We start from the raw sequence: 19359 nt of genomic DNA on the forward strand, positions 1-19359 counted from the left end.
CTCAGATCATGAATTCCTTATTGCTAGATTCAGACTTAAATTGAAGAAAGTAGGGAAAACCATTAGACCATTCAGGTATGACCTAAATCAAATCCCTTACAATTATACAGTGGAAGTGACAAATAGATTCAAGGGATTAAATCCAATAGACAGAATGCCTGAAAAACTATGGACAGAAGTTCATGACATTGTACAGGAGGCAGGGATCAAGACCATCCCCAAGAAAAAAGAAATGCAAAAAGGCAAAATGGTTGTCTGAGGAGACCTTACGAATAACTGAGATAAGAAGAGAAGCTAAAGGCAAAGGAGAAAAGGAAAGATATACCCATCTGAATGCAGAGTTCCAAAGACTAGCAAGGAAGATAAGAAAGTCTTCTTCAGTGATCAGTGCAAAGAAATAGAGGAAAACAATAGAATGGGAAAGACTAGAGATCTCCTCAAGAAAATTAGAGATACCGAGGGAACATTTCATGCAAAGATGGGCACAGTAAAGGACAGAAATGGTATGGACTTAACAGAAGCAGAAGATATTAAGAAGAGATGGCAAGAATACACAGAAGAACTATACAAAAAAGATCTTCATGACCCAGATAACCACAATGGTGTGATCACTCACCTAGAGCCAGACATACTGGAATGAGAAGTCAAGTGGACCTTAGGAGGCATCACTACAAACAAAGCTAGTGGAGGTGATGGAATTCCAGTTGAGCTATTTCAAATCCTAAAAGATGATGCTGTGAAGGTGCTGCACTCAACATGCCAGCAAATTTGGAAAACTCAGCAGTGGCCACAGGACTGGAAAAGGTCAGTTTTTGTTTTTTTTTTTTATTCCAATCTCAAAGGCAATGCTAAAGAATGTTCAAACTACCACACAATTACACTCATTTCACATGCTAATAAAGTAATGCTCAAAATTCTCCAAGCTAGTCTTCAACAGTACATGAACCGTGAACTTTCAGATGTTCAAGCTGGTTTTAGAAAAGGCAGAGGAACCACAGATCAAATTGCCAACATCCGCCGGATCATCAAAAAAGCAAGAGAGTTCCAGAAAAACATCTCTTTCTGCTTTATTGACTATGCCAAAGCCTTTGACTGTGTGGATAGCAACAAACTGTGGAAAATTCTGAAAGAGATGGGCATACCAGACCACCTGACCTGCCTCTTGAGAAACCTATATTCAGGTCAGGAAGCAACAGTTAGAACTGGACATGCAAGAAGAGACTGGTTCCAAATAGGGAAAGGGGTATGTCAAGGCTGTATATTGTCACCCTGCTTATTTAACTTCTATGCAGAGTACATCATGATAAATGCTGGGCTGGAGGAAGCACAAGCTGAAATCAAGATTGCTGGGAGAAATATCAACAACTTCAGATAGGCAGATAATACCACCCTTATGGCAGAAAGTGAAGAACTAAAGAGCCTCTTGATGAAAGTGAAAGAGGAGAGTGAAAAAGTTGGCTTAAGCTCAACATTCAGAAAACGAAGATCATGGCATCTGGTCCCATCACTTCATGGGAAATAGATGCGGAAACAGTGGAAACAGTGACAGACTTTATTTTTCTGGGCTCCAAAATCACTGCAGATGGTGATTGCAGCCATGAAAGTAGAAGACACTTATTCCTTGGAAGAAAAGTTATGACCAACCTAGACAGCATATTAAAAAGCAGAGACATTGCCAACAAAGGTCCATCTAGTCAAGGCTATGGTTTTTCCAGTGGTCATGTACGGATGTGAGAGTTAGAGTATAAAGAAAGCTGAGCACTAAAGAATTGATGCCTTTGAACTGTGGTGTTGGAGAAGACTCTTGAGAGTCCCTTGGACTGCAAGGAGATCCAAGCAGTCCATCTTAAATGAAATCAGTCCTGAATATTCATTGTAAGAACTGATGCTGAAGCTGAAACTCCAATACTTTGGCCACCTGATGCAAAGAACTGACTCATTGGAAAAGACCCCCCCCAAAAAAAAAAAAAGGAAAAGACCCTGATGCTGGGAAAGATTGAGGGCAGGAGGAGAAGGGTACAACAGAAGATGAGATGGTTTGGATGGCATCACTGACTCAATGGACATGGGTTTGAGTAAACTCCGAGAGTTGGTGATGGACAGAGAGGCCTGGCATGCTGCAGTCTGTGGGGGTTGCAAAGAGTCAGACTGAAATTTCGGAAGAGAGGCCGTTTAGAGAGAGCCAGGTTTAAGATATGGTGAAAAGATAGAAGGAGCATTCATTGAAGACACTGGAAAAAGGGAAGCTTAAAACATTTGTTTCTTAATTGTCTCACCATTTTCTAGTCTTTGATCATTTTCATATCGTTTCATTTCCTGGTGTTCTTTTATATTTACCCTTCTATTCTCCTTGCCACCCTTGGCCCTTTTCCTTGGCTTTGTGCAGGCTGTAGACTGGTGCTGCTCTTTAATTTGTGGAGTTCAGAATTGTCTTTTATCTGGGGGCTGTCTATTTGTACTGTGGGGAGAATTAGGATGACAGTTTTTCAAAGATTATTAAGCCTCTATAGACCTCATGTTTAGTCCATCTCAGATAGACTAACATAAACCTTTTATTTTAAATCACTTTGCTTACACACATAGCAAAATTTGTCCATGACTTTTAAGTTAGTAATGATGATAATGAGGAATTTTTTATTGGAATCCACAGACTGAGGAGCTTTTAATTTAGTTTCATCTTTTCCAATGAACTTTTGTTGTAGAATTTCTGCTACTAACATACTTGGACTTTAAGTAGTGAAATAAGCAAAAGGAGACAGTGTGGGTGTTCACATAGAATATATTGAATCATTATAGTTCTCAAGTGGTCATATGGGGATAGTGGAATCGTGTGGCATGTTCTGTGTTGTGAGTACACAGACTGGAGTTGGAGAAGACAAGACTTTATGGAAAACTCAAAGCCCAAAGTTCTGTCCACATGACAACGTTCTCTAGATGCTATACCACATTAACTTGATATATGGTGGTTTTTGTCCCCTACAAGGTTAACTATTAATAGAAGGCGTAAGTCTACAACTGCAGTGCTAAGGGTTTTTTGGCAATTGGAGTCTAGAGATAATCACCACAGCCTCTCTTATACGTTGCTCAGGCATTTCACTGTGTATGTTCAAGCCGGTGTTTATAACACATTTTGATATCCTTTGATAAAATTTATGACTTTCATTTCTGTATTGGAATGTTTTTGAGCATTCTTACACCTGGAGATGGATACACACACACACACATCTGATTTTAGTTGTATAAACAAGACCCTTTTAATTTTCTCTGTGGTTTCCTAACCAGGAAGTTTAGTTCATGGTTCATAAAGTGTAACATAAGCCATAACATTTAAGTGGTGAAGTATGCAATGACATTTAAACATTTTGCATTATATTTTCTACCTCCATCTCTAAGTTGGATCTTTGTTACTGGCCATTGTGTACTCTTTAGGAGCCAAGTTCTTTATTGCTTGAGGGCCTTTGCACCTATTCCTACATTCTAGTATTCTTTTCATCAAATCTTTACATGGTGAATTTCTTCTCATGTTTTGAGTTTTAGCTAAATGCCACCTCCTCAGACATTTTTCTCAGGCCATCCTAATCTCCTCTGTCATATGATCCTATTTATTCCCTCATAGAAGTTATCATACTCGAGCTATTTTCCTGTTTAGTTATATGAATATATTTGCCTACTAGAATATAAATTACAAAAAATAACTATAAAAGAATATATAAAAAAGAAGCTATGTACTGAATAGAATGAATAGACATGGAGTGGTTGGCATTATCACTTACTTGCTGGAGATAAAATAGTAAATTAGAAAGATTAAGGGGATTTGCTTAAGATCTTACAGTCATTAAAGGAAAGAACTCAGACTTAAACCTGGAGATAGGGAGAAAAAATTGTTTTCTAGTAGTTCAGTTATTAGTACTTATTCATTCTGGTATTATCTATCCCGTCATTGCGACTATTGTGTCTAAATCATGTCGTTGTATTTTTGGATTTTCCTTAAAGTTAAACCTGTTTAACATTCTCAGAAAATTTAAAAAGTAATAATAATTGTAGTGATAATAGTAGTAGTAATAAAAATAATAATGACTGTCCATTCATTACCCTTAATGATAATGTCAGCTGCTTTATAGAGCTGTTGTGAGATTAACTAAAACAAGGTATGCAGAAGGTCCTAGACTAGGTAATTTTATGTTCTTTTTAAATATCAGTATTATTTTCTTCTGTAAGTTCTTTCAATTTTCAGATATTTATTTATCTGAGCATTTATCATCTGTGTGATAGCACCAGTAACACCTTGGGCAAGCTATTTAACCTCTCGACTTCAGTTGCCTACATCCCATAACCTTGAGATAATAATAGTAGTAAATGAGTTATGTATGTAAAACGCTTAAATACTGCCTGCCATGTAAATAGTTATAGCACTTTAAAATGTTGATTATTATTATTGTCTTGCCCTGTGAAGAAACCTATAAAGCTTTGCTTTGTTTGTTTTTTTAAGACTTTTTTGATGTGGACCATTTTCAAAGTGTTTATTGAATTTGTTACAATACTATTTCTGTTTTATATTTTGGTTTTTTTGGCTGCAAGGCATGTGGGATCTTAGCTCCCTGACCAGGGGTTGAACTTGCACCTTCTGTATTAAACGGTTAAGTCTTAATCACTGGACTGTCAGGGAAGTCCAAAACTTTGCTTTCTGAAAGACATAAAATATTTGAATATTATACGTGACACTTCTCGAAGGTTATACTCAGTAATGTAGAAAATATAAAATATTTCTGTTTGTATATAAATGAGATAAAATTCAATCAGAATTCCAAGAAAAGTTTTAACAATTTAAACTGGTGAATACAATTCTAAGGACCTACCAGTTACTGAAACATTAAAAAAAAAAAAAAAAAAAAACCCAATGTGGTAATCAAGACAATATGGTGCTGGCAGAGAAGAAAGTGAAAAAATAAGTGAAATTATTTGAAATTAGAATTAGCTAATGAATGTAATATTAAAATGCAGAAATATCCCTTTGCTGACAAAGGTCTTTCTAGTCAAAGCTATGGTTTTTCCAATAGTCATGTGTGGATGTTGAGTTGGACCATAAAGAAAGCTGAGCACCGAAGAATTGATGCTTTTGAACTGTGGTGTTGGAGAAGACTCTTGAGAGTCCCTTGGGCTGCAAGGAGGTTCAACCAGTCCATCCTAAAGGAAATCAGTCCTGAATATTCATTGGAAGGACTGATGCTGAAGCTGAAACTCCAATACTTTGGCCACCTGATGCGAAGAACTGACTCATTGGAAAAGACCCTGATGCTGGGAAAAATTGAAGGCAGGAGGAGAAGGGGATTACAGAGGATGAGATGGTTTGATGGCATCACCGACTCTATGGACATAAGTTTGAGCAAGCTCCAGGAGTTGGTGATGTACAGGGAATCCTGGCGTGCTACAGTCTATGGGGTTGCAAGAGTCAGACGCAGCTGAGCAGCTGTACTGACTCACTGAATGAATGTAAGAATTCAGTATTGGATCAGAAGACATTTCAAGTCTATGTAGAAGGAATGAGTTATGTAATAAATGGTCTTGGGACACTGCCATTCACTTGGAAGGAAGTCAGATTGCTACTTTGTACTTTACATTCAAAAATATTCCAACCTTACTGAAGATTTAAACATAAAACAAGAATAAAACATGAAACAGTGTCACACATCCAACATTGATGTTACAGTAACTCTGTTCAGATACACCCCTCTTCCCTTCTTTCTCCTCTTGCTGCACAGCAGACAGTAAGAACACAAAGATGACACTAGCACCATCACAAAAAGGAATTTGGAACTTGAGTCACTAGGTTAGAATGCAACAGTAGCCATGATAAGGCCATCATATGTTACTATCATGGCTGGACACTGATGATGAATTTGAATACCTAACATACAGCGAACAATGTATTGAGCAGTGTTTAAGGACTTTACACATTTTAGTTCATTTAGTTCTCACATGAGGTAGTATGCTTCTTATCCTCACTTTATGGGCAAGGACACCAAGGCCCAGAGAGGTTAAATAACTTGCCAAAGGTCACACAGTTGGCCAGTGGCAAAGCCAGGATATCATCGCAGTTAATCTGGCTCCAGAGTCTATACCCTTAACCACTTTGCTACACTGCTTATGTAGGAAACTAAAACATATAATGAAGAAGAAATCAGTAAAATTTGACAAGGATGACAGAGGTTACATCAGTGCAGCAAAACCCTGTCATGTAATTGCAAAGAGGAGAAAACCTAGTAGCATGAAGAAATAGATACATTGAGTGGACAGATATTGATGGAAATGGTCTAGTATTTACAAAGGCATTGTACAGATGATGATTGTTAGATGAAAACCCCATTTCACTCTTTTGCCCCTAAAGATGTATCAGATTGACTGTTTTTTTTTTAAATTACTTATTCTGTTTCTTTATAGCAAACCCATGTCAAAAATACGTTCTGTACATACACAAGAAAAATCTATGTATATTAGTTGGTGGTCTTTCCCTCCAGAGATCAAATCATGCATCTCTTTACAATATAAGTACTTGTGATAAAAGACCAGAAAACACTCAGTAGACTCTTTAACATTCTCGTTGTGAATGATTCTGACACTGATTGGTTTTTATGCAGCTTGGTAACTGCTCACAGGCAAATGTTGAAGGGGCTTACAGGCAGTATTAATGATTTTAGGCGATGCAAAGACACTCAGATGTTTAAGTAGGGTGCTGCTCTGATTCTATTTGAGGTTTAGAGAAATCTATCCAAGTACCCTGAAGCATAGATTCCAGGGGGACACGAGTAGATAGAAGAGCCTTTAGGAGGCTGTTGTGAGAAACACAGTGGGAAGTGGTAACACTAACAGAATTGGACAAAATTGAGGTGTATTTTGGAAGCAAAGTCAACAGGACCTCTTGGTGAACTGGATGTAAAGAGCAGGGAGGAACCAAGAAAGACCTGTGCTGTTAGAACTTGGTTTATGATTGGTGGTTCCACTTATTAAGTAGAAGAACATGGAGGATGAGTTTATTTGAAGCCACTGGAGAACAGAGCAGTAGGAGAAATTTTCTAAATGATAATTCCCAGACTTAAGGTATCAGATCAGATCAAATCAGATCAGTCGCTCAGTCGTGTCCAACTCTTTGCGACCCCACGAATTGCAGCACACCAGGCCTCCCTGTCCATCACCAACTCCCGGAGTTCACTCAGACTCACATCCATCGAGTCAGTGATGCCATCCAGCCATCTCATCCTCTGTCGTCCCCTTCTCAAAGGATATGAAAATTGAGTTGTACAGGTAATTGTTACTAAATTTGTATGGGAAAGTATAAGGAGATGCCTTTCTTTTTCAGTCTGTATTTTATCTTGTGTAAGTTTATTGTTTTGGTTAATCTAAAAGTCTGTGTTTCTTTTCATAGGTAACCCAGGTTTTTCTGCCATGTATGTGCCATTTGCAAAGGCTTTGTATTCTGCAACAAAAAGACGCTTTCCAGTTTGGATTATCAGTCATGCTGGGCATGCCTTAGCCCCCAGAGGCAAGAAGATTCTTAAAAGCTCAGAAGGTATGTCTTCATTAACATTTGCTTTCTTTTACGGTGAATGGGTGTTCATATTTCTAGAAAGCCTGCTGAGGTTAAGAGTTACACCAGTGGAAACCTCTGCTTGTGGCATTACACCCATGATGCCACATTCTGGTAATTTTAGGATTTGAGGGGTCATTTTAGTTATTCTGCAGGTAATTTTTTTAAAGTTTGGGCAAATTAAACAGTTTGTCTAGGACTTACCATCTCTGTTTACCAACTAGTAATCAACTATATATTTATCAGTCATGTACTGTAGTTGCAGGATTGTATTAAGAGGAGTGGGGAAGTGTTACAAGACATGGTCCTTAGCCATGGTTCTTACTCTAGAGAAGCTCTCATTCCCACATTTGTAGAGTGACTAAGTGATATCCCCTGGCCTGTGATCATGTGGATACTTAAAGAGTAAACAAAGGAGAGAGTAAAAGAGTTGAGTAGAATTTGAATTTGGGCGGTGGAGGTGTGTGCAGAGGTGTAACAGGCAGAAGGATTAACATGGGGGCAGGAAGAGAGATTCAGTAGGTACTTGAGGGCTGAGCAGGGCCAGATTCGGAGGAGCCTTGAAAGCTGAGGGTAGAACTGTGTGGTAGATTGCTGGAAGCCTTAAATGGAGGAAGTAGATCAGAGAGCTACAAATTACCTGCTTTTAATTCATGAGTATTCTAGCACGTTCACTCTCTAAAAAAAAAAGAAAAAATGACTAGAAACAAGATAAACAGTTTCTCTGTGGGCATTCCCTAAGGGTGTGTGTGCACTCCATCGTTGCGAACCCAGGGACTATATAGAGCAAGCCAGGCCTCTCTGGCCATGAAAATTTTCAGGCAGGAATACTGGAGTCGATAACCATTTCCTCCTCCAGGAGATCTTCCCCACCCAGGGATTGAACCCACATCTCCTGCATTGGCAGGCAGATTCTTTACCACTGAGCTATCTGGGAAGCCAATTCCTAAGGGCACCGCTTTGTTAATCTGAACTGGGAGAGAGGTGGCTCTGGCTTCATTGCCTAGTTTGCCCCTGTTTCTGGTATGCTTCTTCTATGGTGTGAGCATCTTCTTGTACTTATCAAGCATCTAATGACAGAGGAAACCATGTGTGGTAGGGGAGGATGAAGGGATAGGTAATATGGGAACTCTCTGGGCTAATCTGCTTACATTTTCTACAACTCTAAACCATTCAAAAAATAAAATCTCTTAATAAAACAAATACTAGAGTTTTTTAATTATTTTAATATTTGCATTATACTTTTTTCATTGTATTAGTTCAACTCCCATAACAAAACCCATAAACTTAGGTAGCTTAAATAGCAGGAGTTTATTTTCTCATAGTCTGGAGACTGTAAGTCCAAAATTAGAATTTCAGCATAACTGTGGTCTAATGAGAGCCCTCTCCCTGGCTTTCAGGTGACCACCTTCTCTTTTTGTCCTCACATGACAGAGGGGCAGGGAGGGAGGGAGAGAGAGTGAGAGGAAGGATGAGAAAGCAAGAGTGAGAGCCAGCCAACAAGCTCTCTGGTATCTCTTCTAATAAGGCACCAATCCCTTTATGAGGGCCCCACCCTTGTAACCTCCTCTAACCCTAGTTACCTCCCAAAGTCCCCATTTCCAAATACCATCACACTGTGGGCATGCAGTTGTTCAGCACAAAAATTTTAGGGGACACAAATATTCAGTCTACACAGTCATGAATGGGAATGTTATGTATCCACGTATTAATTCAATCACAAGTATTGGTCAGGGTATGTATATAACATTATACCAGAGCAATAGCAGGACATAGAAATTATCTCTTAAAACATTTTTACTAAATATTTGTTCAAGTTTTAGTAGCTGCCCTTCAGTCCATCCTCAGAAGTATTACCTTATAGGTGTTAGAAACAGGCCCTTTGAAGTCTCACTCCTGTTGAGTAGCAAAGGATAAGTTTCTCTTATAAGTGGAAATTCTTTCCACATTCATGAACATCTGCAGGCATGCTAAATTGTTTTTATTTGCAGAAGTGGGTGACAGTTAAGAGGTCATTTCTATTTTTATCCATGTCCTAATTTTGGCTTTTAACTGATACATATGGTCAAGACACAAGGTAGTTATTGCAGAATTTGAGAAACAAAATTACTCTTGTGCATACAGAGTAGATACTCTGGTTCTGTAGTTAGTATGGGATTTGGTTCTCTTTTCTTTATTCATAGATCAAACTATTCATGGGTCATCTCACTGTGAACATCACAACTCCCTGGCTCTTGACCTCTCCTCTGAATTCCTACATTTTGTAGTATAGATCAGCTTCCTGAAATGTTAGTCTTCCAGAATACTGTGTTAATTTTAAATTGACTTTAGCGTCAGATGCCAGCTCTTCCCCATCCCGCCCCCCCTCCCCCCCCCCCCGCCCCCCCCCCCCGCCCCACCACTACACTAGTTTATTTTATTTGTTCAAGAACCCATCTTGCAAGCATGGGCTTTGATTCTGGGCGTCCAGATTCCCATACTTAGGAAGAAAAAAGCAAACTGTGCTTCATGTACATGGGTGAAAACTAAAGGCACATGGTTAATCACACTGTAATTAAGTTTCTATAGCCTAGCAGCCAGAAGCCACAGGTCCTTTAGGTCCTTCTGGATGCCCGAGAGGGTATCTGCACTTTTCCTGAGTCAGGCAACCTCTTCATCCTTCAGCTTCTGGTTGATAACACTGGTTAACTCCCGAGCGTTCAGGATACATGGAAGACTCAGGAACACTTCATTCTCAAAGCCATACATCCCTTCACAGTTTTTGACACTGGATGACTCCTGGATAGACTTTTCATCATGGATTCAATAAGATCAGCCACACTTAATCGAATAGCCCAGATGGTGTCGCCTTTGAGCTTGATGACTTATAGGCATTTTCAACCACCATCTTATGCACTTCCTTCCAATTTTCGCTGTGATTATCTGTTCCCATTTCTGGATTCAGTTCCTGGAGAGAAATGCCTGCCACATTCACTTCACTCCACATAACCACACTTGAGTCATCGTGTTCTCCTAGAATCCATCTGTGGTGGCTTGGGATGAATGTGTTTTTTCAGCCATAAAATAGTGAAGTCTAGCAAAATCCAGATTACATCGACTGCCAAACACACAGTGCTTGGGTAATCCACTTAGTTTCCAGGTAACATATATGAGAATATCCACTGGGTTGGAACCACCAGTCAGGACTGTACTTGATGATCTGAGGAATGATGAACTTAAAGACATTAATGTTCCTTTGCAGCAGATTCAGATGACTCTCTCCCTCTTGCTGGCGAACTCCTGCAGTTACTGCCACAATCTTGAAATTGGCAGTGACAGAGTAATCTTTGTCTGCCACAGTTTTTGGTGTCTGAAGGAATAAGCTTCCGTGCTGCAAGTGCAGCATTTCTCCTTTGAGTTTATTTTCCAAAACACCCACGAGAGCAAGCTTATTAAAGACTTGCCCAGAGTGCTGATGCCACATGCAATACCGACTTGTCCAACACTCACTACAGTGATTTATTGTTTGGGACCATTGCCTCTTCTTCTGCAACTGGTGGCAATCAGTTTTTCTTTAGGGAAAGAAAGTTCTTCAGATGGCTGTCAGGATTGCAGAAGAAAGTCAGAAGCCTGCATTTCCTAGGGTGCAGGATCAGCAAGGAAGGAGGAGGAGGCAGCCTTGGCTGCCTCTGAGCTTCCTCTACTATGATTCCAACTCTGTTTAAAAACAATTTTACTTATTTTGGCTGTGCTGGGGCTTCTTCATTGCTGCTCAGGCTTTTCTATAGTTGTGGTGCACGGGCTTCTTATTGTGGCAGGTTCTCTTATTGCAGACCACAGGCTCTAGGATACAAGGGCTCAGTAGTTGTAGCTCCCTGGCTCTAGAGCACAGGCTCAACAGTTGTGGCATACGAGCTTAGTTGCTCTGTGTCATGTGGGATCTTCTTGGATCAGGGATTGAACTGTATCTCATGCATTGGCAGGTGGATTCTTTACCACTGAGGCACCACGGAAGCCAGATGCCAACTCTTGAGAGTGCAATCTGAGATTTCCTTTTTCCTAATTCAATTTACTCACTAAATCTTTGAGTACCTGCCTTTGAGTATCTTTGAGCCTGTCTCTTTGCTAGCACTTACAGAAAAATACCTCTGTGCTTAATGTACTTTACATTGTTTAGTATTAGTATTATCTCACCACCCAGACTCCCTTTTTAAAGCATTACAAGTAAGATTACCCTTATCTTGGCTAATGTCCTCCTCTCTTCAAAAACAGTTTCCACACTCAGTAGTGATCAGGTCCTTGATTCAAAGCAAGAACATCCAGACTGTTGCAGCTCTAAAGTTGCTCAGATTTCTTCCATTACCATTTTCATCTACTTTATATTTTTTATTTCCCTAATCATGTTCTGTTTAGAATGATAAATTTATAGATTAAGTGTAGTCCTTCTATAAATTCCTCCAAAAATTCTAATTGCATTTTTTTTCATAGGAACAGAAAAAAATCCTAAAATTTGTATGGAGCCACAAAAGACACCAAATAGGCAAAATAATCTGGAGGAAGAGGATTGAAGTTCAGGTTCAAAGTTAAAGTATCACACTCCCTGATTTCAAGCTATATTACAAAGCTAGTGATCAAAACAGTGTGGCGGTGTTATAAGAACAGAGAACCCAGGAAAAACCATGAATAAAGGCTCAACTAATCTTTGACAGGGGCACCAGGAATACACAATAGGAAAAGGATGGTATCTTCAATAAATGGTATTGGGAAAACTGGATATCCACATACAAAAGAATAAAAAGAGACTGTTTATATGCATAAACAGTCTATATGCATATTAAGTCATTACCTTGTACACTTTTAAAAACAGTAATGTTGTACAACCTAACTATATGCAAATTTTGTCAGTCATACTTCAGTAAAGCTGGAAAGAAAAAAATAATTATTGAAGCTAGACCATGGATACATAGAGATCTATTATACTATTCTCTGGACTTGTGCACGTTTGAAAACTTCCACTCTTAAAAAAAAGAGTTTAAAGAAAGAAAAAGAAATATAGAATCTTAAAGCTGAAAGTGGGTGCTTATGCTCAGTAGCTCAGGCGTGCCGACTCTTTGTGACCCCATGGACTGTAACCCTCCAGGCTCCTCTGTTCATGGGATTTTCTAGGCAAGAATACTGGGGTGGGTTGTCGTTTATACCTCTGGAGAATCTTCCTGACCCAGGGATCAAATCCACATCTCTTGAGTCTCCTGCATTGGCAGGCAGATTCTTTGCCATTGCACCACATGGGAAACCCCTAAAGCCAAAAGTATCGTCATTAAATTCCATCTTAAACCCTTATTTTTCAAGGAAGGAAAGTAAGGCCTAACAGGGCTAAATGACCTTGTGTCAGTGAATGGTAGAATCCAGACAGGATGCCAGCACTGCTGATCCTGAGGCCAGTGCTTTAGTCCTGTGGTAGCTCATCCCAGGTGGCTGGTGCAGCGAATAGCCCTTCGTGGTCACAGATTGTATCTTGGTCTGCCATCCTTTTCCGCTGTGACCTGTAAAGGGGACTGGGTAAATGGAGTATTGATGAGATTATGCAACTCGGCAGATGCTTGCCTAAATCCCTCAAAATGCTATTTTTCATAGTGTCTTTCTCTTTTTACATGTATGTGTGTATATATTTTTCTGTAAATGCAGTTTACTTGCGAGCCTTTTACACTTTGCTTAAATACTAGGGTATGCTTTGAAAGGCAAGTAACTATGGATTACCTAGCAATGAGAGATTTTGTGAAGTGAAATTGAATATATAGATTTCATTGCCTTGATTAAAAACATCTATTTCCACAACTATCACCTTCAAATGTGACTGAAAGTGAATCAAATGTGTGGTATACACTTGCTTTACCTTGAAATAGTTTAAAAGATACGTATTTCATTGTTCTAAGTTATTTCTTCATACATACTCAAAGAAAGTTGGGGGTTTATTACAACAGTTTTTCCTGTCAGGAAATTTATGTTTGCTTAAAATGTGCTTTGACTATCTTTGTGTTGTGTTGGAACACAGAGGTGTTAAAAGAATTCTTAGGAAACAGGCTTGCTTTACATACTAAATCTCGAAAAGCTGCCAACTGGCCTGTTATCTTAAGTCCAGAACGAGAAGAGATAACCACGGACAGGAGGAGATAGGAAGTAGTGAAAATACCTCATAGTACACTTCTTTCATGGTGTTGAAATTTAATGATGATTAGCTAGTGTGTTATATTCCTACATTCAGACCTCAGTGAGAAATACCATCATAATAGAAACTCTGTACTGAATTACCTATTGAGAAGAGTCCCAGCTCAGCCATCATAATAAGCCCTTAAGTCATACTTGAAGACAAAGACATTGAACAGAACATGAGTAGCAACTTTGAAAGTTGAAAATAGACTCAAAGAATAACCTTCCATCAATGGCTCTCAATCTTTGGCAGTTATCAGAATCACTTGGAGGATTTATTGGAACACAGATTACTGGGTGCCACCTCCTAAGCTGTTGATTCAGTGTATGTGGGGTGGGACCTGAGAATCTTCCACATTTCTAACAAACTCCTAAGTACTATCTGTCCTGGTACCACATTTTCAGAAGTCCTGCCTTAGATCTTCACCAGTAAAGATGTCTTGGTGGGGAAAACCAGTAGAAAGTATCTGTTGTTATGTTTGAATTTCCTTAGCTTATGCTGCTTGTGTGCTCTTGGAGTTAATGACCGTAATTAGAGCCTGGGTCCTTTGCTACTAATGAGAACAGTGCCATCTAGAGGCATTAGCCCAAAGGGCCACCACAGGGCCAAAGGAAACTGGTTTCTAGAGGAGGGTGAAAGGGCAGTTCATCCATCCTCAGGATTTCTCAACAGCCTACTAGGTTATTGTGTGTGGTGCTACAGATGTATACGAAGAAATGAGAATGCCGCCTTTTAGTGAATTTCCACCCATGTTGTGAGTACCCCAAAAGTTCTATAAAGGGCAGATGGGGGTCTGAGCTTCACCAGTGGCCCCCCACCCCACCCCCCCACCCCGCATTCAACCAGAGCAGTTGTGCTTTCATCCGTTTTACGTACTGGAGGCTGTATTTGTAAACGCACGCTACAGTCGATTGATTTGGACAGATATATTATTCATCATCCAAGATTATTGTTCTAAAGTACAGGTTTTCTGACATGCAAAATATGGTGTGAAAAATACATAACTACTGAGAGAAAAGACATAAGCTCTAACCACACATCAAATGTTGAAAGTATGTTTTGCTTCATATTAGCACATGTTAAAATTATGAACAGTTGGAAATAATATTCTAGTTGCGCCACATTATCACAGTCATAAATTGAGTATAATTGGGAGAACAGATGTTCACCAATGTCAGAAGGAGGTGATTCAAGGGGGAAAAAAAGTGTGAAAAGAAAATTTGAGGAATTAGGAGTATAAACTCTTTCTGGCTTTGATTTAGTATGGAGTCAACTTACTTGATGGCAGATTCATTATCAACTATTTTAAGTCATTTGTTCAAAACGTGTAACATAAAAGCTAGAAAAAATGGGTTAGTTTCACCTGATAAAACATGAACTAAAAAAATTACACAGTCTTTCAACGAATGATGAATTTGGGTGATGTTTATCCAGAGAATCATTAAACCACTCCCATTCTAGCACCCAAAACTGAAAGAAACAGAAAAACCAGTAGGCCTTCTCTTGCCAGAACTGATTGGCAGAGGAACATGGAGGTTAGAGGGAACGACTACAAGGCAGGGACAGTCAGTCAAGTCTCAGGGCTCACAAGAAATAAACAAGTGAGTCAGTGGTAGAAAGAGGCAGAAAACCAAAGGGTAGAGCAAGAAGAAATGTTGAGAATCAAGCAAATTGTTAGATTCTCGTGGAAGACAGAAGAAAGCAGCAGACAGGAGCAGGGAGCCCAGCATTGTAGCTGAGGTCCTGTAACACAGATGGCGCCTTTGTCCTTCCCTTTGAGGTCCCTGGGTCTCTTCTCACTGCTTATACAGTGGAGTCCAGACTCCTGGGTGATGTTCAGGGTTCTACTTGATCTAGTCTCAACCTTCCTTTCTAGCCTTATACGTTCTACCTTTCCCATAACCACAAACAGACATAGAACTCATCGTGGTGTCCAAAATTATACTCACACTCTTATGCCTTTGTGTTATACTATCATGAATTTAGAGTGAATTTCATTTCTCTTTTTAGTTATGTATAGATAATGCTAAGCAACACATGATATTGTTTTGTGTGTTTTTTACAGCATGACCTAAAGAGCAAGCTGTACATTCATCTTGCTTAAAGTATTCTTTAAAATATGAAGTGCTGTTTTTAGCCCTTAATCTCCATGTGTAAACTGTTTAATTTAATTAAAGTTATCCTTAAAGTGTAGATTTGGAGTAATGATGGGCGCAGGATAGGAGACTTCACTGGTTGAGAAAATTCTGGTGTAAGATTTAGAGAGTTTCTGTCTGCAGGCTCAGTCCTAGCAGAAGGCTCATGTAGCACTAATCTTTGGGCTTGTTAGTTCTGTGGTCATTGGTGACTTGTAAATACTGTTTGTGTGACAATATATAGTAAAACATATGCGTTTAGATTCAGTGCGTATCAAGATAAATATGTATGTGGGTGTGTTGTTAAAATATGTATTGTTAAATTTAGACCATTGTGATAGTGTTCAAATGTGTAGTTAAAATTAGTTATAGTAGTGTGAATATAATAAATGTATTTTCCAGGTATCTCTCTTGGTTTACGTGGAGAAAGGCATAGTACTTTTTATGTACTGTGAAAACATGGCAACATTTCTTTTCACTTTTTATAAATTCAAGAGGGTGTTACTTTCCTATTGTGATCCAATAAAACTCTATTTTCTTAAGGGAAATGCTTGAGCTATACTTACTTCAATATTTTGTAATGGTATTTTCATCTATTTCTGTTTCCTCTTATTAGACTATGAGCTCCTTGAAGACAAGGGAATGTATTGTATTTACATCTGTGTTTTCAGTATTTCATGGGCCAGTTAGTCACTGTTTTCTGTCAGAATAGTCAATTTAGTTCACATGAAATGAAAGAAAATAATAGTTACCAGTGTACCTGAAGATATACAATGTCAATTTTGATCCAAAATTGACAGAATTTTAGTAACTGGATCAATCAGTTTGAACAAATAGATGAAAAGTAAAGGTGAAGTATTGATATTACTTAATTTCTCAAAGAACAGATTTTACATACCTTTTGAAATAAACTCTATAATCAGTAAATGAGCTATGAAGTGGATTTCATTGAGATGGGTCTAAGAAAGAGGCTCAGGTTCTAAAAGGGAGTTGTCAATATCCTATTCAGGGCCATATATTGATAAAGAATTAGTAAATTGGATATAGTTCAGTTCACTTGCTCAGGCGTATCCAGCTGTTTGTGACCCCATGGACTGCAGCACGCCAGGCCTCTCTGTCCATCACCAACTCCCAGAGTTTACTCAAACTCATGTCCATTGAGTTGGTGATGGCATCCAACCATCTCATCCTCAGTCGTCCCCTTCTCCTCCCGCCTTCAATCTTTCCCAGCATCAGGGTCGTTTCCAATGAGTCATTCTTCACATCAGGTGGCCAAAGTATTGGAGTTTCAGCTTCAGCATCAGTCCTTCCAATGAATATTCAGGACTGATTTCCTTTAAGATGGACTGGTTGGATCTCCTTGCAGTCCACGGGACTTTCAAGAGTCTTCTCCAACACCACAGTTCAAAAGCATCAATTCATCGGTGCTCAGCTTTCTTTATAGTCCAACTCTCACATCCATACGTGACTACTGGAAAAACCATAGATTTGACTAGACAGACCTTTGTTGGCAAAGTAATGTCTCTGCTTTTCTTTCTTTTTTTTTTTGTCTCTGCTCTTCAATATGCTGTCTAGGTTGGTCATCACTTTTCTTCCAAGGAATAAGCATCTTTTAATTTCATGGCTGCAGTCACCACCTGCAGTGATTTTGGAGCCCCCCAAAATAGTCTGTCATTGTTTCCATTGTTTCCCCATCTATTTGCCATGAAGTGATGGGACCAGATGCCATGTTTTCTGAATGTTGAGTTTTAAGCCAACTTTTTCACTCTCCTCATTCACTTTCATCAAGAGGCTCTTTAGTTCTTCACTTTCCTCCATAAGGGTGGTATCATCTGCATATCTGAGGTTGTTGATATTTCTCCTGGCAATCTTGATTCCAGCTTGTGCTTCATCCAGTCCAGCGTTTCTCATGATGTACTCTGCTTATTAATTAAATAAGCAGGGTGACAATATACAGCCTTGACATACTCCTTTTCCTATTTGGACCCAGTCTGTTGTTCCATGTCCAGTTCAAACTGTTGCTTCCTAACCTGCCTTCAGATTTCTCAAGCGGTAGGTCAGGTGGTCTGGTATTCCCATCTCTTTCAGAATTTTCCACAGTTTATTGTGATCCACACAGTCAAAGGCTTTGGCATAGTCAATAAAGCAGAAAGAGATGCTTTTCTGGAACTCTGTTGCTTTTTCAATGACCCAGCGGATGTTGGCAATTTGATCTCTGGTTCCTCTGCCTTTTCTAAACCCAGCTTGAACATCTGGAAGATCATGGTTCACATACTGTTGAAGCCTTCCTTAGAGTATTTTGAGCATTAGTTTGCTAGCGTGTGAGATGAGTGCAGTTGTGCAGTAGTTTGAGCATTCTCTGGCATTGCCTTTCTTTGGGATTGGAATGAAAACTGACCTTTTCCAGTTCTGTGGCCGCTGCTGAGTTTTGCAAATTTGCTGGCATATTGAGTGCAGCACATTCACAGCATCATCTTTTAGGATTTGAAATAGCTCCACTGGAATTCCATCACTTCCACTAGCTTTGTTCATAATGATGCTTCCTAAGGCCCACTTGACTTCGCATTCCAGGATGTCTGGCTGTAGGTGAGTGATCCCATCCATTAATTCAGGCAATCTTCAGTTTAGAAACAGTTTGTTCCAAATATACTTAGTTGACTGTAACTTGGAGGACATTTTCCATATAATAAGAATGCTATAAATCATTTCCATGTTATCCTGATTTTTGATACAATTGGAATGTGATTTTTTTGCAGTGTTTTATGGAGAGTAAGCTAATGATTCCTGGAATTTTTTCAGAGTATATTAGTAATAGAGAAAGTATACAGTCAAGTATATAGATACTCTTTTAGCTTTTAGTTTTTGCTAGTAAAGTAATATCCAGAGGGCACATTGAAATTTTTTATTATTGATTGTTTATTTATACAAAGTACTTTCCCCATTAATCTCATTACTTCAGAAAACACTAAATGGTGTGTTTATCTTGCCAATCTACTGAGCAATTCCCAGAGTTAAAGACAGACTTACCTCTGATCATTACTGAAATATTCATTTCAGTAATGATTTGAATTATAATCATCCTTAAATACAGAGAAGGCAATGGCAACCCACTCCAGTACTCTTGCCTGGAAGATCCCATGGACAGAGGAGCCTGGTAGGCTGCAGTCCATGGGGTCGATAAGAGTTGGACACGACTGAGTGACTTCACTTTCACTTTTCACTTTCCTGCATTGGAGAAGGAAATGACAACCCACTCCAGTGTTCTTGCCTGGAGAATCCCAGGGATGGGGGAGCCTGGTGGGCTGCCGTCTATGGGGTCGCCTAGAGTCGGACACGACTGATGCGACTTAGCAGCAGCAGCGGCATCCTTAAATATGTTATAGAGCCTTATTTCTAGGATCAATGAAGTTTTTAAATGTATATTATATTTAGCTCATTTTCTTTCTCTTTGCTCT

The 19359-nt window shown here is 39.2% G+C and overlaps 1 protein-coding gene and 1 pseudogene across 5 annotated transcripts in view; one reads left to right on the forward strand and one right to left on the reverse strand.

The window, feature by feature from the left end:
* Positions 1–19359, forward strand: part of LDAH (lipid droplet associated hydrolase) — an 88604-nt gene that overhangs the window by 8098 nt on the left and 61147 nt on the right. For all 5 annotated transcript variants that reach the window (XR_003513460.1, XM_027555981.1, XM_027555984.1 and 2 more), the window contains exon 3: positions 7421–7564. Coding sequence is in view for 4 of the 5 variants with exons in the window: in XM_027555981.1 (XP_027411782.1) it covers positions 7421–7564 (144 nt within the window). In the remaining variant the exon portion in view is untranslated. The remainder of the gene's footprint in view (positions 1–7420; positions 7565–19359) is intronic.
* Positions 10002–11074, reverse strand: LOC113901524 (annotated as a pseudogene).

This window comes from Bos indicus x Bos taurus, chromosome 11 (assembly GCF_003369695.1).
Source record: "Bos indicus x Bos taurus breed Angus x Brahman F1 hybrid chromosome 11, Bos_hybrid_MaternalHap_v2.0, whole genome shotgun sequence".
Classification (NCBI taxonomy): domain Eukaryota; kingdom Metazoa; phylum Chordata; class Mammalia; order Artiodactyla; family Bovidae; genus Bos; species Bos indicus x Bos taurus.